The 22,396-nt window shown below is 36.0% G+C and overlaps 2 protein-coding genes across 4 annotated transcripts; one reads left to right on the forward strand and one right to left on the reverse strand.

Moving 5' to 3' along the window:
* Positions 1-613: 613 nt before the first annotated feature.
* On the forward strand, positions 614-5,051 carry LOC107788541 (uncharacterized). Of its 2 annotated transcripts, none has more exons than XM_016610216.2 (8): positions 614-846; positions 1,484-1,799; positions 3,242-3,313; positions 3,506-3,573; positions 3,706-3,856; positions 4,227-4,307; positions 4,391-4,480; positions 4,573-5,051. In XM_016610216.2, exons 2-8 carry the CDS (start codon positions 1,554-1,556, stop codon positions 4,654-4,656), a joined length of 792 nt encoding a protein of 263 aa, XP_016465702.1. In that variant the 5' UTR covers positions 614-846; positions 1,484-1,553; the 3' UTR covers positions 4,657-5,051. The 2 variants fall into 2 exon arrangements, with proteins under 2 accessions (XP_016465702.1, XP_016465703.1); XM_016610217.2 differs by lacking the exon at positions 614-846 and adding an exon at positions 1,254-1,386.
* Positions 5,052-6,776: 1,725 nt separating this feature from the next.
* Positions 6,777-22,043, reverse strand: LOC107788542 (sulfhydryl oxidase 2). 2 transcript variants are annotated; one of them, XM_016610220.2, is made up of 12 exons: positions 21,706-22,042; positions 20,208-20,232; positions 19,792-19,884; positions 14,003-14,184; positions 12,005-12,074; positions 11,833-11,901; positions 11,672-11,745; positions 11,429-11,585; positions 9,549-9,589; positions 7,792-7,938; positions 7,224-7,670; positions 6,777-7,035 (listed from the first exon to the last, which is right to left on the reverse strand). In XM_016610220.2, the coding sequence occupies exons 1-12, from the start codon at positions 21,927-21,929 to the stop codon at positions 7,014-7,016; spliced, it is 1,551 nt and encodes a 516-aa protein (XP_016465706.2). In that variant the 5' UTR covers positions 21,930-22,042; the 3' UTR covers positions 6,777-7,013. The 2 variants fall into 2 exon arrangements, with proteins under 2 accessions (XP_016465706.2, XP_016465704.2); XM_016610218.2 differs by lacking the exon at positions 6,777-7,035 and having other exon boundaries at positions 7,050-7,670; positions 21,706-22,043.
* Positions 22,044-22,396: the final 353 nt, after the last annotated feature.

A 22,396-nucleotide genomic window follows, 5' to 3' on the forward strand; every position in this document is an offset into this window, starting at 1 on the left:
CTTAAAGTTAAATTTCGGAAAAACTCCAAAAATTATAAGAACTTCGGATGAACCAATTGATACTTACAGTAGAGGTGTGCCTTTTGTGAAGCTATAACTGATAAGTATCTAAAAATTTAGATCAAACTAATCATAAATTCATAAAAGAGAACAATGGAGTTTTTTAATCAAATCATAAATCTCAATCAAGAAAAAAAAAATTGGAATTTTTTTACTATATTCGGAATAAGTGTTGATTTTGTATTTTAATTAAAAAAAATCGAAATAAATAATTTTTCTGAATATTTTTTACTTTTTTCGAAATAAATGTTGATTTTGTATTTTAATAAAAAAATTCGGAAAAATAATTTTTCTGAAAAAATAGTTTTGTCATGCTAGATTGCTTAGGTGGATGGCCATGTAAGCAAATTTAACCTAGTTGGACTGTCATGTCAGCTTCAATGGCAAGACTAACGGTTTAGGGATATTTGTAGTTCAAAACATAAACGGCAGAGATATTTTTGGCACCAAAAACAAACGAAAAATATTTTTGAGCTATTTCGAATAGTTCAAGCACATTTTTGGCGCTTCAGCGAGCATTCATTACTGTGGAGTAGCATGAAAAAAAGAAACTAGAGAAAAAGAGACCCCTTTTTAATTTGAATGGCTATAAACCTGAAAATATTTTACTAATACTGTAATTGTTATTCTCTATAGAGGGTCTCTTTCAAATTTTGTCTTTGTAAGGCTTCATCTTTGAGTATAAATACCATACTGTATCTCCTGTTCCTATTTAATTTGCTTTCTTCTGTAATTCTTGAATTTGAGTGCTGATCTCTTAGCTTGAAGATATACACTCCCTTTCTTGTAAGTTTCTCTCTTCTTTTTTCCTCTCTTTCTTGTTTTCCTTTCATTTCTCTGTATATTCTTTTGAATTCCCTTTTTTATTTGATGTTTTTTTGGGTTAAAAAACCTGGTATATATGCTAAAGATCACTTTTTGGCATCTGGGGTTTTCTTCATTCTCTCTTATTTCCTTTTTTTCTCCTTACTTTGTTTTGGTATTGCTTTAAAAGCTTCTTTTTTTCATCTGGGGTTTGCCCAAAGTTTCAATCTTTTCTACATTTAGTTTTGTTTCTGTGTCCTTTTATGCAATGTTAATTCAGGGATTTTCTTTATTTTATTTTTTGGTCATTTTCTTGGATCGCTGTGTATGTGGTGTTTTTGTCCCCATTTGAGGTTTCTATATGCTAAGAGCTTATATTGTCGTTTGTTAAAGTTGTCTCATTCTATTAAGTTAAAGTCTTCCTCTTTTTCCTCCTTCATTTCGTAGTGCTTGTTTCCTTGTAGTTTATACAGATGAAACTAATCAGCTGTTATGATTCTTAAATAAATATTTGGTATTCTTGTATGACTCTTGCCTTTATTTGATAGTGCTGCTGTTTATATAATCTGTTGGCTTTTTGATAATTCTTTAGAAACAACTTGTTGTGTTCTAATTTCAGACCATTCAGTTGGAGAATAGATTGAGATTGTTGAAGGCATAAGTTTCCGTCTTATACATATCACCAGAGGATGGGGGATCACTTTGTTTTCCTGGTTGATCGATTGCTGACAGAATCAACTTTAGAGGCTGCAATTGAGAGCAGGAATCAGAATCAGTTAGCATTATGGACAATCAATGATGTGACAGCGAATTGCTCGTCCCAAGATTCTGCTGCTGTTTTGACTGCAGGGAAAATGGTAGAATGTAGGATATGCCAAGATGAGGATATGGATTCAAATATGGAGACTCCTTGTTCTTGCTGTGGTAGCTTGAAGGTTTGTGGACCTTTGTCTGTCATGTTATTGTTTTTTCAGTTAGAGTATATAAAGATGTTATTAATTGATGTTTTAGTCTTTTGATATGCTTTTGCTTCTGACAGATTAGTGTAAAATTTGGTATTTTTTTTTCTCAGAATCAAATATGAATTAGGCATGCAAATCATAGTTTATCTTTTCTTCCTACTAAAGAATATTTCTGTTTCGGATGGGCGCGATAGGTTTGCTTTCACAAGCATATTTAAATTCAGACGAACCATCAAGTATTTTGAGTACCAAGAGATTTTGCCATAGAGTGAATATGGCCATGTATGGAGGATATGCTACTTCATATTCGTTCTTGCTTCTCAAAGAATTTGTTTACAAATGTGATTGAGTGCGCTTATATAACTATATTACTGCTTCCAAACATTGTATTTGTTGATACGTCTAGACTTGAAAGTTGGCTCCTCTGGGTTCCTCTTCCGTTTCTTCCTTCTCTGTTTAGCCCTTGAACCAGCTTATTATTGCTAAAATCTAACTGTCCACCTTAAATATTGAAGATGCTGAGTCCTACCTTTGTCCTCATTGTTTTGCTTTGAAGGTCCAGAACCTGTATAGATTTTGGTGTAAGGTGGAACGATATTGAAAATGCTTTGAAATTGCTCTTCGTTTACCTTCTTCTGCTTTCTGCGCCGCAGTCCCCTGGGGGTGGAGTTTGCATTTTTTTTTTCCTGGCTCCTTGTAGTAGACGAGGTGGAGCAAGTAGAAACGAAGATATTTAAGAGACTTGAACCTTCTAATTGTCGGGATTGGTGTACGAGTAGAACAAGCATGCATTTGAGCTCTCAACTAGTTTTGCATGTCTAGATGTTTAATAGAAGTGACATGGTGCATTTTTGGCTTTGATTGGCCAAATGGGTCCACATGTGTGCTGATTCACGCATCTTCTTGTTCCCGCATAATTGTCCCATGTTTCTCTATGTTTCTCCGAGTTCGAAATAGCATCAACCTTATGTAATTTCCATTAAAGTTTATCAATATCTTGCCAGAAACCTTTTGTGAATGGTAAAGCTGACACAAGTGGACAAGTTAGATTTACTACTGGAATTACATGATTAGGTTCGCACAGTGATCTGTTACCGTGCTCTCGGCTGATTAGTTTCTCTTCATGAAATTTGATGTTTGATATTGAAACACAGTAAACTTTGGGAGAGGGGAAAGAAAAGGGAAGTTACAATGTCCTAAGCCTTATTCTGTTAAATATATTAGGATGTCTGATTCCTGTATGGTGCTAATATACTACTCAAAGTCATTTTAGATTTAAACTTGATAGTCTTACTCTGGCTGCTCCGTCCTTTCCTAAATGCATTATTATCTTCTCCTTCCATCAATGTTACTAACATTATTTTCTACTTAAACGTGTTCTTACAACTGTTTTTGGATTGTTTCTTTTCTTCCAGTATGCACATCGGAGGTGCGTGCAAAGGTGGTGTAATGAGAAGGGTGATACCATTTGTGAGATCTGCCACCAGGTCAGATATGTTTCTAATTTTCTTTGTCTATCTTAAAGGTTAAACATGATTTGCAGCAACACGACCACTTTTGCTGCATCAAATGATCATTAGTATTTCTTGTTTGATTATTTGGGTTCATTTAGAATGTGCTTGATTGATTCAGTTAGTGTTGATTGCTTATTTACTTATTTTTGCATTTGTGTCAAGTAGCCTTTTAGGCCGGGTTACACAGCACCACCCTCTATTTTTCGCCTTGGTGGCATCCCAATGAATTTAAGGTATCTTTTCTTCTGTCATGCTTTTCCGAAATATAGTAAATATACATATTGGAAATTTGAATATCCTAGCGTCGCATTTCCTGTTGCTTTTCTCATTAGCTCACTTGAGAATGTATATGGTGTTTCTGTTAGGGGGAATTGGCGAATTGTCAGAAGGAACTTGAATAATCAACGTGTGATAGCGGTGGTTTCAACTGATCACAATCTCATTAGTGCCGACTCTGAGGAAGATGCAGTTTCTACATCAAGAAGCATGATGTGTTGTCGTGTACTTGCCATAATAGTAATCTCTCTCTCCCTCTTTCTCTCTCTCTCTCTACACACACACACATGAATATGTGCATAACAGGGAATGTGAGCTATAATAATTATCCTGTGAGCAACAAATAGCCGAACAGGAATGTAATTAGATTGATATGCGACACAAAGTGATCACTCCGGAAAACATGAAAATGTACAACGTTCACTAGATTCTGTGCTCAGTTGGAGAACAAATCAAACAAGTAATAGCATAATTTCTGATATGTAAAATAACATCACTTACCCATTTTGGAATCTGGAAGTAGTTCTTTGTACTCTGGGGAACCAGGTTTAGCAATTTCCTATTTTATATGGCTCATTCTAACTTTTTCTTTTCCACTTTTTCTTGATAGTTTATGCTGCTGCTTGTCATACGTCATGCTCTTCCCGTTGTAGTCAATCAAGCAGGGGATTACTCACTTCCATTGGTTCTGGTAAGGTAGTTGAGTAGGGAAAATGGGAATGTAAGTATGCTATAATACAGAATATCTTCTCAGTTGTTATGCATTGCTTGCAGCTTCTACTGCTAAGAGTTTCAGGCATTGTTCTGCCCGTCTACATCATAATGAAAGCATTGACCTCTTGCCACCACCGGCAACACCAACAGGTTTGCGAAATCATATTTTTTATTTTTATGTTTCACCTTAACATACTTTGCTCCTCCTAAGTATTACATTATTTGTTTGACCTTCACTACAGGCTACTTTGCCCATCTCCTCACCCCGTGAAGAAGCTAACTTGGTGACTCTGCAGCAGGAGCCTCCTGTAATTGCTATCCAATGAATGGTTTTCACTGTTGAACCAAAAAGAAAGTTCATTCTTCGGACATACATCTCACAGCACATGTCGATCTTCATTTACTCTACTGTTATTACTCTCTCTTGCTGCAATGACTATTATGCTGCAGGAGTTGCTGCGTCAAATTTGTGAAGGATGATGAATAGACAAGATGTTATATATCGACGAAATTCAGTGAAGGGATATTCGAAATAGAAGCATAAAGGTAAAAAAAGGACTCAAAGAGATAAAAAAAAGAAGGCATGATATCCATTTTTACAACTAGAGATATCTGAAGGTCTGAATTAGTCAGAGAAAAATCTTTGTACAGTTATGTATATGAACAATTGAACACGTTGAAGTAATACAAAAACTGGCAAAAAGTTGTTACTTTTAGTACTGATATGAGGTCGGAGTTGTATTGTTGGATAAAGTTTGTCAGCCCAACTTGGAAGATGGTAAACATTTGTATGTTGTACTGGTGTTTACACGAAACCAATATATACATAACATACGTCTCCGCATACACTCTTATTGCTAAATCATATTGTAGTTAATTAATACACATTTTCATCTCAATGATAACTTAGCCATGGTAAAGTGGTATAATTTGGTGTAAATATCGGATGCACGCAAGTTTTTACCCATGGTAGATAACCTCAAATCCTTTGGAAAAGCCAAATATTAAAACCTTAAAGGTTGTGCTTGTTATAAAGATCAAATGCCCTTTACAGTGATGAAAAGTAAACCTCATTCCTTTAGTGAGGAGTATATGAAGTTGGGAATCGGTATTTGAAAGTTGAAGGAATGTTTCTCAGACCATCAAAACTGAAATTAAAGCGAAACTATTTCTCCTATCTCTTCTTGATTCCATATCTTTCTAAGAGTTTGAAACATGTAAATAGACATCATGAAAGTAGACAACTTCTTAAATTATATGTGAATTTGTTTATATCAAATCCAGTTAATGCTAGCGTACATCTACAAGAGTACAACCTTAATAATTTCGAATGACACGAAGTTGAGAAATCTTTGGAAATCGATTATGACAGTTAATAAGTTGTTTTTATGTCACCAATAAGCAGTGTTTTAAAAAGCGTTTTCGGGGCGAGCCCTGGGGCGATGCGCACCAAAAATGCTCCGAGGCGGTGGTGTGAGGCGAAAGTCTCAAGAGGCGTACGCCCAGCAATTCGGGGCGTATGCCCGAGCGTTTGAGGCACGTTTTTGTAGTGAGGTGTACGCCCCAGAGTCTTTTACAAATTAAAATAAAATTTGCTGAATAAGTTTTTCATATAATACCCAATTCTCAAAAATCAGCTTGTAATTACTCAAAAGTTTTAAAAAGGAACTGAAATATCAAAATTTAAAAGTCAAGACCTTTTTTATTGATAGGAGCCCTAATTTGTGGTCTTTCCCAATTCTCTATCTTGTCTCCTAGTCTGCTACTATCTCCCAAAAGCAACAAATAGTCTTTTTTTTCGCAAACACAAAGAGAACTTTATTCTCCTTCATAGCAGCAAGTTCAAAGTTCAAATTGCAGGTTAGTCATCCTTTTTGTTCCTCCATGTAGAAAACTTTATTCTTTTCCACTCAAGTTATTTGTTGTTTTGACTAGTTTTTTGTGGGGATGAAGCACATCTATATATTTTCCATATATTTATAGTTTTCTTCAATTTTAATGCAACTTTACCTATTTATAAATATTTACTGTAATTATATTATTTTATGAAATATTAAAAATTAAATACTCATGGGGCTTATGCCCTGTGCCTCGGGGCTTATGCCTCGCTGAGGCATATGTAAAATGACTCGCCATACGCTCGCGCCTTTTAAAACTCTGCAATAAGAATTCATGTTCAGTTAATTCATACATGCACAAATGGAAGGATGAAATGTAAGGTAGCCCACTATAGTTTAGACTTTGTAATCATTCCAAGGGAAAAACAAGAATATATATATATATAGTTAGATATACATTTCAGAACCTACTATCTCAACTCAGAACCCGTAACATTTAAACTCTAGATCCACCGCTTTCTGAAAGAGACTAGCATATTTTATACTGTTACAAATATCTCTCCACTTGTAAAATCAAGAATCCAAGACCAAATGGAAAGAATAGCTGGGGCAGAAAACTACAGGCTCTCAAAACATCATCTTGCTCAGTTACAATTTAAACGTAAATCTGTACACTCCATTTGTGAAAATAGGAGAACTGGTACATGAAAAAGATGTATGAAAAATCTCTAGCAGTGGAGAGTCTCATTAGAATCCCTCTCAATTTGTTTCCTATTTTGAGCATCGTTTGACTTGCTTCTGAATTATACATACATCCATGTGTAGATCTATCTCGTTTAACATACTCAGTTCCAGCTTCTTCTTGGTCTGAAATGTTTCATGTAAGAGAAATAAATAAGACAGCAAGAATGTCAACCTCCAACAATCTCGATCTTCTTTTAAGTTCTTTCTGCGTTTCAATTTTTGTTTTTAAATTATATTGGTTTTTCTATACCTACTTGAGTGATGTCATTATTAATAGTCATATATTCTTCAAAGAGTGTAGATATTTATACTTCCGATTCTTTTGCTGAGAACGCCAAAAGCAAGCGAGCGCTCCAAATGCACAGCTAGCAACTGCGATTGCCAATGCAGCTCCAAGTGGAACCACCACTGCATTTGTTGAGGCCACCAACTCTTCATTAACCGTTTTCTCAGTCCCACCAACTGCTTGCAGTTCTTTCTCCTTGTAGAGATTCACTAGCTCTTTCCCATAGTAACTAACCAGAAACTTAAAGACCTCATCCTCATTCCATTCGATCTTACTATTTTCTTTGCTCTTTTCACCTGGGTTAAGATAGCACGACGGACAAAGCTGTTTTGAAGGCCAAATAACTTTTGGAAACTCAGGATCACCTGTTCCTAGTGATGCTTCATCTTTCATTAGTCTCTCATTAACTTTGTTGTGAGCTCTCCATAACCAAAGTGCATAATCACGCGCTTTCTTGAATGGATTAGATACACTGGAATTGCAAACGTTTAAAATACAACAGTTAAATGACCAGACTTTGATGGTCAATAACAAAAAGACAATGTTCAGAAAGTTTAAGTTGAGAAACAGAAAGAGCCTCGTTGACATTTTACCTTGAACACATGTCATAAAAGTGTTGCCTACATTCCTCACAGATGAAAAAGTTGTGTATAAAATCACATGTAGTTCTGAATGCCATGTTACTTTCTCCATCCTCAACTCTGATAGAGAGTGAGTGTAACAACACCCATAAACCGCAACTGCAAAAGGTAAACATGTGGCTAAGAAAACTGGCAAAGAAAATTAACATTGTAAGTTTGTAAAATCACGTGATTAACTTTTGACATCCACTACCTCTGCTACTGTATCGTTATAGCAAAGGCATTTAGCAGTGAACTGAAATAAATTTGAACCACTATCTTGAGTTGCTGATTTATGTGTGTGGCTGCAGGAGCATTAATCAATCCTTCACTGCCAGCATAGTTTTATAAGCCCCCCACCCCTCATTTCCTGGTTCTACAAACAAACTGCTATGTTGCTCAGACTCGGGTGCGGGTATCCAATCCGGGTGCGGGTCTAGAGGTCAGATTCCTCATCACATAAATTTTAGGATTTGGGAGTCCGAATGCGGATATGGGTGCTGGGATACGGCTAATAAATGTATATTACGACATACAAAGTATATATTTCAGTTAGTTAAAGTTATTGAACTAAAACTAATAATAAAACTTTAATTCTTTATAAACACCAATTTTTATTCATAAGATATCTCGCGTAATAGAAAAGCGAGTGTGTATATAGAGAGAGAGAGGGGGGGAGGAGGGGGAAAGAGTTGACCAAACCCGGTATGGATCCCACACCCATGACGTGCCGACATGGGTGCGGCCGGGATTTTGAAGAGTCCACGCAACATAGTCCAAACCCACCTAAGTTTGTTTACTTTCAAGCCCTCATAGTCTCCCCATCAAACAAAAACCTAGACCATAACTTTTGCTGGTGCAAACTTCACTCCCAAGACATTAATGCTATCAAAGAAGCAAAGTGTTTTGTAGAATACAGGCATTAAGTTCTGCGGTCCACCTATTGATTACACTGTTTTAAATTTATGAAATTTCTACACCACAAGATAAGCACATCCAATTCCTCAACTTCTCTGCAATTTACTCGAAGTTTTTTGAATCCCTGCATCTTTAACAGTACGTATTTAGATAATTGAAGCCTCCAAGATTTAAAACTCAACATGTATGTCATTCAGGCTTCCGATTTTTTTAGTAGAATGGCAAATTCATAATTCCGCATCCTTTGAAAGGAAAATATTTCTAACGTTGATCCATTTGGGAATATTCAACTATTCCCCATCATAAACCAAAATTCTGAATCAAAAAATAATTGAGACAAGAAAAGTGTAACAAATTAAAAATTTTAATATGAAGAGGCAATATGGGTTACAATATCTAGGATGTCTTCATGTCACTAGATCTACAAAGAACGTCCTCTGATTCTTCTCCTCACGAACGTCGATTCAAGGGCTCTTGGTTTGTTCTTTGGTGTATTAGGTCACATCCTTAAATGCAAACCAGCACCAGAAGTGAAAAATAAAAATAACCTAGACGTCGACCTCTCAAATACCCTATCCGATCCCACTTGGCCCTTTAGGCCATTACTCATACTGCCATTGACACAGTAACATCGAAAAAATACCTTAAAGACATCAATAGAATGCAAATCCTCAACTTAATATCTCTATAATGAATTATCTGACTACGAGTTTAGCTGCTTCACTACATTGTTTATCTATACAGATTTTCTACAATCATGAAATTGTAAATGATTTCACATATGAATAATGAGTACATGAATGATCCATTACCTGAAACCTCTGGTATCATTCTTGCTTCCACGACAATACATCTGCATGAAACAGATTATCATAAACGAATCAGAAATGCTTAAATTGCACAGCACAGCAAAGCAACATGCAGAATCTCCTACAAGCTAATATTATCGTATAAAGATGGGGTGTCTTCATGCACAAGACTATACACCTTACGAATTCCACCAGAATAGTGAAAGTTAGGGTCCATTTGGAGAGCTTTTGCTACTACTCCATTTCATGCAGCTTAGAAATATCACTCATGCGAGACCTTATGTAAGTCAAAATTAGGAGTAGGATGAGGAAGGGGACGAGCTATAGAACCACTAAGATACAACAAGCTAAATGAAACTCAAAGATATCTACACATAGACCATATCTCATCCAACTAAGCCATCCCCTTTCCCCATCTACCACCCAAACCCCCACACCCCAGAAGGAAAAAGAAATGAAATGAAAAAAGGGACTTAAAATTGAAACACATAAAAAGATTGGACAATCAAAAGGCTAGCATTCTTATATAGCCAATAGACAGTTACTGAAAAAGTTACAAAATAAGTTTATTAGTCCAGCCACAGATGGACGAACTAAATCAAACTCGATCTATACATATACAATAGATTTCTCATTCAACATATAGCACCAATCCCTCTCCTTCCAACCAACCCCCCCCCCCCCCACACACACACCCCACAACCCCCAAAACAAAATAAAAGGACTGAAATATAAACACTTAAAAGGAGACGGTTGGACAAGCAAAAAGGTTAGCTGTCATATATTGCCAAGAGAAGATTATGAAAATAATAAATACTACCATGAGTTAGTTTTCCAGCCACAAAAATATTTCCTAAACACTCGTGAGGATTTATTTTTGTTTTTCGTTGTAAGAACAACAAAATTCACACTTAGTCTCCTTGTCATTTCACCGTGATTTCTATTGACCAGTAACTCTTATGTCATTAAATTTTCGTGAAGTCTATCAATTTCTGCTAAGATTTATGTACAAATTTTCCCAGAGAACTTCAGCTAAGATTGATGAACAATTGATATGAGTACACTCCAAATGGAAGAACTTAAAAATATATAATTTGAGATGCATGCGTTCTTAGTTAAATGTTAGGATTTAAAAATAATAGTGTATCTACTTACAAAAATAAATAAATAATGCGCCCACTCAATTTATATGACACTCTTTCCACAATGGACGTCCCAAAATGTTTTCACTCCATTCATTAAAAAATTCAATATAACTTTAACAAGTTTCAAGAATTTAAATTCATTTAACAAATCAATTTAAAACTTTGAAGTCATGTTTCATTTTTGAAATAATTTTCTCAACCATTACTTTAATATTTTCTTCCACTACCACTAATATAATTACATAAGCCGAATTAACATTTCAAACAACGGCATATAAAACGAGACATAAAGCAGAACTATGGGAGTAATAACAATAATAAATGTAGGAAGTTTTCATCTCAAAAGCTTCAATTTTGTTTCATTATATCTAGAGTTCACAATGTTTATTATTATTTTAACATCTAAGTGAGTTATTTTAACAAAAAGCACCAAGATCGTGTAGATCATTGCTTGCAGTTTATTTACAAATGGAACCCTCTACTAATAAATAAACTAAAGCAGAGAAAACCTGAAGAAAATAGGTGGATCATATGCACTGCAGATGTAGAAAGCTAGTTTATGACTGAGGTGTGGTTGATTGATTGATTGTGCCTTGAGTATAAGTTTCTTGCTCTAGAATATAAAATCAACCCCTCCAAAGCCAGGGTAGGGCAATGACCAACTTCAACTAAATAAACAAGTGAATAACGAGCTCAGTATGCATCAGCTACAATAAAGGAACAAGCTTATGTACCCACCCAATATCCACGAGGAACCTCTTTCCCACAAATTTGGTAATTTCCCAGTTCGCCCTTTTTGCTACAACTGTCAGCCTCCTCATTATTCACCGACAATATCTCTGATGGACACAGATTATCAAAGTCTACCAATATATTTGCACTTCCCTTCCGGCACCTAGCAAAAATATCCAAATTTTACAAGTCAATGAAAAGCAGGATATGCTTTTACAATTCACAAAACACTGGAATGTAGGAGCTAACCTCTTAGAAGGATGATGAGCCACCAAGAGTTGAAGGAATCTTATAAGTGATGCCCGTGTCCCTGATCTAATCATCTGCATTAATTGAGGACCAAATATATCGAACTACGTCATGCAAACCAAAGTTATCCATGAGAGAGAGAGAGAGAGTTAGCTTTTTACTTTATGGTCTAGAATGATGCCAAAGGCAGTGGATGTTGCCTCCTCAACGTCATATATAGCTGTGGCGATCTTCATAAGAAAAGATTTACAGAAGTGAGAGACACACATAAAATGGACAGCTTAAATTTGCAAAAATAGAAATCAGAATTTAATATCATGCTCTCCTATTAACCTGGGCAGGATCTGAAAAGTTCTTCTGAAGATGCTCATTTTCATACTTCCCATCATCAAAGCCATATGAGCTGAAATTTCAAGGTTAATGCAATGAAGAAAATAGCTGATTAGGCATTAAACTTGTGAAAGACGGAGACGTAAACAAATTAAAAGTGAAAACAGATTTTTTATGTAACAGCATACAACTGATGGGTTTACGAAATAACCAGGAACTTTTTTTCTTTACCTTACTGGAAAAAAAATCTATCAAAAAGAAAATAAATTATTCACTGACTATTGCTTAAGTTCATCATTTTTATAGCCAGTATATAGTAGGCCAAATACATAGACAGCCCATTAAACTTGGCCCAATTTTTCATTTTGGCACTTTAACTCAGCCTTGTTCCATTTTCGCCCTCCAACCCCATTTCTTTTGTTCCACTTTGACACAAAAGCTGACTAGATTCCATGTGTGATTTGTCCCACCCTTGTAGGCGCGTGAGAGCCATTTTTTAAGCCAAATTTCATACTCCCAACGTAGAGGCGGATCCAGAATTTAAATCCTATGGATTCAATTTTAATGTTTTTAACATTGAACCCATTATATTTTTAAAGTTACGGGTTTATATCTATTTTTTTTTACAATTTTAATAAATTTTTACATACAAATTTTACTCCGCGTCGAAAGTTATGGGTTCAGTTGAACCCGTAGTTATTATTGAAAATATATATATAAAAATATTTTTTCCACGGGAGGAGGGCAGAAAAAACGAAAAAAATAATAATTTGAAATTACAAAAAAAATTGCGGGGGGTGGGGGTGGGGGTAGCAGCTAGGTATTTGTCCGTGCTGCATTTTTACCTTGGATAAAAGTTTTTGTGTCAAAGTGGAACAAAAGAACTCATTATATTTTTAAATGTTATGGGTTTATATCTATTTTTTTATAATTTTTACATACAAATTTTCAGTTAAACCCATAATTATTACTGAAAATATATTAAAAATATATTTTTTTCCCCGGGATGTGGGCAGAAAAAACGAAAAAAAATAATAATTTGAAATTACAAAAAAAAAAGTAAAAAAAAAAAAAAAAAATTTGGGTTGGGGGGGGGGGGGGTAGCAACTGGGTATTTGCATGCACTGCATTTTTACTTGGGAGAAAAAATTTTGTGTCAAAGTGGAACAAAAGAAATGGGGTTGGAAGGCCAGAATGGAACAAGGCTGAGTTAAAGTGCCAAAATAAAAAATTGGGCCAAGTTTAATGATCTGTATATGTATTTGGCCTATATAGTATTATGTAGCTGTTTATCATGGAAAAGAGTATGTTCTGCAGATTTTCATCCTTGAATAGGAAGAAGCTCTTGCAGATTTTCATTCTTGAATAGGAAGAATCTCTACTTCTGTTAGAGTGCAAGTCTAATTTTACCATTGCATAGTGATTACTACCAATGAGGGTGGGAGTAACGATGTATAAGTAAAAGCATGTACAACTTCCGAAGCTAGTTTATGAGGGAGCAACCCAATTCAGGCCAAAACTGAACGACTTTTATGCTACCTCAGCCTATGGGACTAATGTTTATACTCTACACCTAGCACAACATTAACCAGAAGCCCCCTGGAACTGACTTTTATACTTTTCAAACTATTCATTACCTTTATACCCGTAAAACCCAAAAGTAACTTACCAGCCTTGCACTCTTCCATCAAATTCTATGATCATGTCTATTTCATGTATTCGAGGAACACTCCTTAGTAGACTAAATATTTCTATTATGTCAAAGGGCAATGACTATTAAAGATATTACAGTTTAATTTCCCGTAGAGCACAAAAGACCCAAAGGAAGGCAGCTCAGATGAATTATTGAGAAAGATAATGATTTATTCTCAAAATTGTTACTTTGTGACAGTAGCTACCACAAGACACAATCAGCTTTAGAGCTTTAAACACCATAAGACAGCTAATTTAGGACACGACTTCACCAGTGACTACAAAACTTATGAAGGAAATCATATATACCTTCCAAGTTGTTTGTTGATCCAGCCTAGCAAGATATCAGCTGTGCGTCCATTTTCAATGGAGCGTATTTCACTATTTTCTTGTTTTGGATCCCAACCAGTACCAACAAACTTCTTAGGAGGGCCCCATAGAAGCATCGGGTAGTGCTTCACAGAGAACTTATCACAAAGATTAGAATTTATCTGTGCTGCCAAAAAGATGAATGAGAGGAAAAAATCAGTAGGTATACGTTAAGAAAAAAGGCTCTTAACAGAGTGAAAAAAGAAAAGGCTAATAACAAGAGAAAGAAATAATAAAGAAAAAGTGTCTGCATTAATAGGAGGTAGCAAGTGGTAAACCCATTAAAAATTCACTACAGGTGAAAAAGTAAGGCAATGTAAAATGATTGAAAAGCAAGAATCCCAATCAAAGCAATATTGACTGAGTCCATGCTACCCAATTCAAATGGAAAGAGCATAAAAATGCTGATTAACTTATTAAAAACAAGGAGCGACTGATTAAACTTGTATCTTGTGGCAAAAGATATTACTCATTTGGAAAACTACACCACCACCGAAATAGCTTCAAATTGTCTTGTCATTTGTCTTTGCAAACTGACCCACATCTCTTCTTCCTGGAGGGTGGGGCCCGGTCCTCTCAGAGAAAGACGCAGACATAGAGATTGGGGCCCGGTCCTCTCAGAGAGAGATGCATACATAGAGGCTATGACCCTCAAAGTAACTTCCATATTATAATTTTTTTTTGAGAAGGTAACATATTTGTATATTAATATAAAGACTTCACTAAAATTGTGAAGTCACCCATAATTACAAAGGAAAGTGATCAAACAAAAATACAGACAACTTGTAATCCTTGGTCTTCTCACAAGGATTCTAAAACATCTTAAATGGATTCATGATCCTCCAAAAGCTTTCTTTTACACCAAAAATAAAAAAGAGCTAAACATTTCATCTTTATCTTCTGGATGTTACTGAACTTGTCTTCAAAGCATTTTTGATTCCTTTCTTCCCAAATTATCCACCATATGCAGGTTGGGACGGTTCTCCATCTCTTTTTATCTCTAGAAAGTGTGCCCTCTTTACTCCAGCATGCTAGAATATCAAGGATTCTTCCCGGCATTGCCCATGAAATTCCCCTTAAGCTGATGAAGATTCTCCATATCTGTATGATGAATTTGCAATGCAAAAAAAGATGGCTAATTGTCTTTGCCCTCTCTCCACATAAATAACTTTTAGAACACAATTGGAATCCTCTTTTGGTTAGGTTGTCTTGTGTTAACACTGCTTCTTTTGCCAATAGCCATGTAAAACAAGCAACCTTGTATGGAATTTTAACTTTCCATATCATCTTCCAAGGCCAGCAGCCTACCTGATTGTTGGACAAGTTGAATTCCCTGTAAGCTTCCCTAATTGAAAACTTTCCCTGCCTGTTCCTTTGCCATATAATAAGATCTTGATTAGAGTTGGTACCACTGAACTGCTCCAAAGTATTATGAAACTGGATAATTCTGTCAATTTCCCAATCATTTAGCATTCTTCTGAAAGTGAGATTCCAGCCCTGACCTAAACCTCTTCTATTGTTGCTTGCGGTTGCTAATTCAAAGCATGTATGTCAGGAAATAGCCCCTTCAAGGTTCCTTTGACCTAGCCAATTGTCTTCCTACAGAGAGATCTTCCTACCATTTCCTACTTTGAACTTTGCTTTGTTGATCACTTTTGGCCATAGATTCCTGATTGATCTCCACAAACTGACTCCATATGGACTTCTCACTGCCTTGGATGTCCAATTTCCTTCCTTTCCATATTTCTCCCTAATAACCCCTGTCCACAATGTTTGTTCATCTGCTGCAAATTTCCACAGCCACTTCATCATCAGGCTCTGGTTCTGTACTTTTAAATTTTTTATTCCCAGTCCCCCTGCCTTCTTGCTTGTAGTCAGGTTTCCCCATTTAACCAAGTGGATTTTCTTTTTCTCATTGTTACCTTCCCATAGAAAGTTTCTTCTTAGAATATCAATTCTTTTCAATACATTGACTAGAATTGGAAATAAAGACATCATATAAGTAGGTATGGCATCAAGCACAGAATTAATCAGAATCAATCTACCCCCATAGATAGATATTGATTCTTCGAATTTGCTAGCTTCTTTTCACATTTCTCCAGCACACTGTTCCAAATATCTTTTGATTTGCTCTTAGCTCCCAATGGCATCCACAGATATACAGTAGGTAATTCCCCTACCTTCCCACCAAGTATATTAACCAGACTTTGTAGATGCATAACCTCATTGAATGAGTAAATGAAACTTTTATGCCAGTTGATGTGCATCCCAGAAATAGCTTCAAAAAGAATCAAAATCACCCTCAGCACTTTCACTTGTTCTCTTTCAGCTTCACAAAAAACCAAGGTGTCATCAGCATACTGTAGGTGTGAAATCCTCATGTTGCTATCAGCCCTATTACTCACTTTAAAGCCCCTTATCCAGTTATTTGTCTAAGCTACTTTCACCATGTCATTTAGCCCTTCCATAGCAATTATGAATAAAAAAGGGGAGAGGGGATCATCTTGTCTCAGCCCCCTCTATGAAGTGAAAAATCCAACTGGCTCTCCATTGATAAGCACTGAGAAACTTACAGTGGAAATGCAATATCTAATCCAGCTAATCCATCTTCCCCCAAAGCCCATCCTCCTCAGAGTATCCAAAAGGTATTTCCAATTCAAATGGTCATATGCTTTCTCAATATCCAGCTTACATAGAATCTCAGGCTCTTTGCTTATCTTCCTTGTGTCTATACATTCATTGGCTATTATCACAGCATCCATGATCTGTCTGCCTCTAATGAAGGCCATTTGTTGATGATCCACCAATTTGTTAACCACCTTTTTGAGTCACTCAGTCAATAGCTTGGAAATAATCTTGTATATGCTGGCCTGAAATTTCTTAATTCTTTGGCCCCTACCTTCTTAGGAATCAAAGCCACAAATGTGGCATTCATGCTTTTTTCAAAGATTCCTTGATCATAAAAGTTCTGGACTGTTGCTACCACATCATTTTTAACCACATCCCAGCATTTATTGAAGAATGCCATTGAAAATCCATCAAGTCCTTGTGCTTTGTCACCTGCACATACCTTAACACTGTCCCATATTTTCTGTTCTCCAAATGGACTCTGCAGCATTAAGTTTTCTTCTATAGTGATCATTTGGTTGTTTCTGATGGAACCTGTTGGCCTTCAGTCTTCTTCTTCTGTGTACAGCTTCTTGTAGAATCTGATTATCTCTCTCTTGATGTCTTCAGGACACTGTAAGGTTTCCCCTTCCACTGTCAATTGATCAATGTTATTATATCTCTTGTGTGCATTGGCTGTTCTATGGAAATACTTGGTGTTCCTATCTCCCTCTTTCAACCAAAGAGCCCTTGATCTCTGTCTCCATGCTATTTCTTCTTGAATCTCCTCAAACTCCATGGACAAAGATGTTTTTGTGTAAATTTCCTCCTCAGTCAAGCTCATTTGTTCATGTACTTCTTCCAGTTCTGCAAGTTGATTGAGAACACTTGCCTTCCTTAATGCTAAATTGCCTTGCATAGTTTTGCTCCATTCCTTGAGCTTTGCCTTTAGAGCTTTGAGTTTAAAGGCTAGTATATAGTCTGGCCTTCCTTCACAGATGAAAGATTTCCAGCAATCTTCAACTCTGTCTTTGAAGCCTTCAGTCTGCAACCACCAATTCTCAAACTTGAAATATGACTTTACCGGTTGTTGATTGAGAACACTTGCCTTCCTTAATGCTAAATTGCCTTGCATAGTTTTGCTCCATTCCTTGAGCTTTGCCTTTAGAGCTTTGAGTTTAAAGGCTAGTATATAGTCTGGCCTTCCTTCACAGATGAAAGATTTCCAGCAATCTTCAACTCTGTCTTTGAAGCCTTCAGTCTGCAACCACCAATTCTCAAACTTGAAATATGACTTTACCGGTTCCCAGCTACCACATTGAAGCATTAATGGTGAGTGATCTGATGTAACTCTCAGCATCAATTGTTGTTTTATGTTCCTAAAGTTTTCATTCCATTCAACTGAGATCAGAAATCTATCCAATCTAGCTGCTATTACATGTTTGTCCCCTTTCCTCCAGGTGTAATCACCTCCTGCTAATTGTAAGTCTACCAATTCCATATCTTCAATAAAGCTTGAGAATTCCATCATTGCTCTTGTGATTCTGGAACAGTTCTTCTTCTCTGATGGGTACCTCACAGCATTGAAGTCCTCACATACCACCCATGGTCCATTGAATAGCCCTCTTGCCCCTGCCAATTCCCACCAAACTTCCTCCCTCTTTCTCCTGTCATTAGGAGCATACATAGCTGAAAGATGCCATGTATATTCCTGAATCTTACTTGAGAATTTACAAGTAATTGTGTGAGCTCCAGTACAACAAACTTCCCCCTTCCATATTCTTCCATCCCACATTACTACAATACCCCCTGGTCCCACTAGCCTCCGGTTGTTCAAAATTTACCCATCTACTGTCCCATATCTCTCTGACTAGTTCCCTAATATCCCCTTCTATTTTGGATTCTTGTAAACAAACAATCCCTGCCTTCCAACTTATCAACTGACTTTTAATTGCCCTTATTTTCCTAACTCTATTCAGTCCCCTCACATTCCATGATAATATATTCACTATCATTGATTATGACTAATAAAACTACCCCCTGCTTCTAGTTCCATTACTCTTGAAATTACTTCCAATATCCAATCCCTTCAGCTCTTTGAATCCTTTTTTCTTAGGTGTTTGGCATACCATAGACACTTCTCCCCCTTTGTTTGTTTGTCTTCTACTATCAATTTTCATAAACAATTCTAAGGCTTCTCTCTCGCACCCACTAAATTCCACCCCAAATTCTTTGCTCAACTTGATGATGTTCTGATGCACCCATATTGATGTTTCTAATTCCAGGTCTTCTTCTGACTCTAAGTTGTGATGGTTTAAAGGCTCGACTTCTTCAATTGCCCAATCCACATACCCATCTGTTTCTGCTGTCTGTATGTGCATGTTATTGAATTCCTGTTGATCATCTTCTTTCCTTTCATTCTCAGCAATAATTATCAAGGCATTATCCTCAATCAAATCTTCTTGTTGTTTTCCTTCTTCTTCGTCTTCTTCCTTCTTTTCTTTTTCTTCCTCTGAACTGTCATTGTAAATGTTTTCCTTGAGTTCCTCCGTCACAGTTGTTATTTGTTTTCCCACTGAATAGTCAAACTGCAGGGCCTTTATCTCCTCATTAAAAGGGTCTGTTCTGTGATTTGACATGGGCTTTTTAAAGGCCCTTTCTTCAGAGATTATTTGGGCCAATGAATCTGAGCCCACTTTCTTTGTGTTATAAAACTGGTTGGTCTTATTAGTAAAGATTGAGATGTCACGTGCCCGGTCACATGCCTTTATACGGTTAGGCTGATTTGAACTTCCCACGTGTCCCATCGCTGCTTTATAGTATCGAGCCCCTCCCCCTGCAATTATATTATAATTTTCAAACATTCCAAATGGCGAATGAGAGGGCAGGAGAAAACATAATCCATGGATTGTAGTTAATTGAAAACAACTATAAATTTGGGAAAATGAACATCTAAGAAAGATGAACGCTTTTCATAAATCCCAGAAACCACCAGGAAAAAGGGAAAAACGTTCAAAATACAGTTACTGACTATTGACAAATGTGCACTCAAACGAGGCGATTATGTAACAATAGAGGATCAAAGTAATTTTGAGAAGCATAAATAAAGCATAGAGTAATACCGTCAATGCACAGTCTACCCTTGACATTAATATGATTCCTGGATGACTAGCATCTGCCCCATTGAAGAGTTTTGCAACCTTTTCATAATGTGGCTGCAAAAGTATTGCCTCATCCATTAGAAATATTACAATGGAAGTTCATACACTCTCTCTGTTCCACTTTATGTGGCATAATTTGGAGTGTGAGGGTCAAACCAACTAATATTTTGTGTGAATTGGGACATAGGATCTTCAATTTTTTTGAAATAAAATTTTACATATTTAGAAACTACGTAAAAATTACTATAGGTTACAATTCAAAATATTTAAAAAAATATTTGCAAACACGTAGTAAAAAAAAACTCATTTGATTCTCGAAATAGTAATTGTGTCATATAAAAGTGGAACAGAGGGAGTAATAAGTAGCAGATTCATACCTTATAATTTCTACAAGCAGGGCACCTACGATACCAATAAAAGAGCTTCAAGTGAGAATCACATGGATGCAAACTCGGTACAAAATAATATGTTTACAAATTTAAGATAGAACTTGAACAACATGGAGAAGTTGATCAAAGTATTGGTAAACACACACCAGTAAAACAAGTAGGCAACATATTACTTTTTCTCAAAGTTATGGTGGTGTTAAATTTGCTAATCTTTTCTTACTCCTCTAGAATGTTGATATGAATTCCACATCAAGTAGAGTATAACATATTACATAACCAAGCAAAAGAAGAACTAGAATACACAATGAACAATTATTAGAATTCCCGGATTGCGCAAACACGTTTCTTGGTGAATAAAAAGAACACAACTAACTATATATGAATCATAAAATCAACCAAATTGCAGAATTCTAATAACCACCAAACGCTTTTCTTACTCCTAACAAGTAAAACTTTTTAGTTATTATGAGGTCCTGTTAATTTAGACATGCTGAAACCACAGCACCAACAATTTTCCTTCCCCCAATTAACAAGGTTCCTTTGGAATCAGTAGAGGATGTAGCCTTAGTGCTACTGGTTCAACCAAACCTAGTATTTCTGCCACAGAACATACATATATATGTGAAATATAACAAAATTTCAACAAATATTAGATTCTGAACTCATAGTCTTAGAAGTATAGTGAGTTTAGTGTCAAGAAGTTTAAAGATTGAACCCGTCAAGTTAAATCGTGGATCCGCCTCTATGTGGATGAAATGGGAGTAGAGTTAAATGAGTTTGAATGAACTGGACTCCACTATGCAGAATGGATGTAGAGGTATCATACCCAAATTATTGATATAGCCGACCCCAACCAGTATGGGATTGAGGCAAAGTTATCATTCTTGTGATCAACGAGATTTATTTGAATGAAATTGTTGTACCATTAACTATTCTGTGAATGAAGTAGCCCCTATGGAGCTGACTGGATACAAAAATTCATATAGTCAACCACAACAACTAGCTCAGGGTTGATGTGTTCTTCAAGGTGTAGCTCGGGGTTGAGGAACGAAAACCATGTGAGATAAGGGCTCAAGCCCCTTCTAGGGCAAAAGAAGCTAGCCGACTTCATTCCAATGAGTGTATAAGTTCTATGCACTAACAATGTACAAAATATCTATACAATTAGGTTACTTAAAAGGTAATTGTAGGTAACTCTAATTAATAGCATTGATTGATAAACTAGATTAAATGGTAAGTAACCAAATATAACAGGTCAAAATTACAGCGATGGTGTAAAAAGATCCTTACACTGTCACTCAATGTATATAACTTAAATGTTCGATTCTGATGGACAGAGTTACCTGGTATCCCTACTAGTTGGCCATGACACCACGGTTATAATAAATAAAACTAGCTTGGGATCAAGGGCGTAGTTATTAACACAAGGTTAGATAAAGCGACAGCCAAAAAACTATCAATTCTCCAAAAAAATCAGTAAACTGACCAGTGAGCAAAGAATTCAACAATAGCATAAGGGGCAGGAGTGTCTTTGAGCACTGTATCGAAGTTGGTGGCGTTCAATTCAACACCAAAATCAGGTTTTTCACTATCTTGATTATTGCTAATTGCCCTAAGAATTGCACGCTGAGATCCAGCTGAAATAGAAACCGATTGTTCTAAGGTTGATATAAATAGAGCCAAAAAGAGCATAAATATTGAACAAGACATGACCAAAGATTTCAGTAAATGGAAAAATGGTGTATATGAAGAAACATAGATAGGGAAAGAGGGAAAGAGGAAAAGAGGGTCAAATATGAGTTTTGAAGTTTTATAAGGGAAGACTTCGATCTGATTTTGGTAATTGGCTAATAGAAAATGGTCCTTTTCGGATTTCGTTAGAACAGAGGGACAGATTACCTAACTCCACTGTCCTTATTTGATAATACCTTACAGATTAATAAATTTATTTTTTAGCATTAGTTAGTAATGAAATTGACTATATTAATCTTTACTATCTCACATAAATACTCCTAACACATATTCCAACACTATTTACTCCAAGTACAATGTAGGAAAAAAAAAATTAATTAATTCTTGAAATTTGAAAAAATTACTTATTTTGGACCACAAGAAAAAGGTCAAAAAATCATTTATTTTGGACCGGAGGAAGTATGTGCATTAGGTTGGACAAATCT

The sequence above is a fragment of the Nicotiana tabacum genome, chromosome 16 (genome assembly GCF_000715075.1).
Source record: "Nicotiana tabacum cultivar K326 chromosome 16, ASM71507v2, whole genome shotgun sequence".
Taxonomy (NCBI): Eukaryota; Viridiplantae; Streptophyta; class Magnoliopsida; order Solanales; family Solanaceae; genus Nicotiana; species Nicotiana tabacum.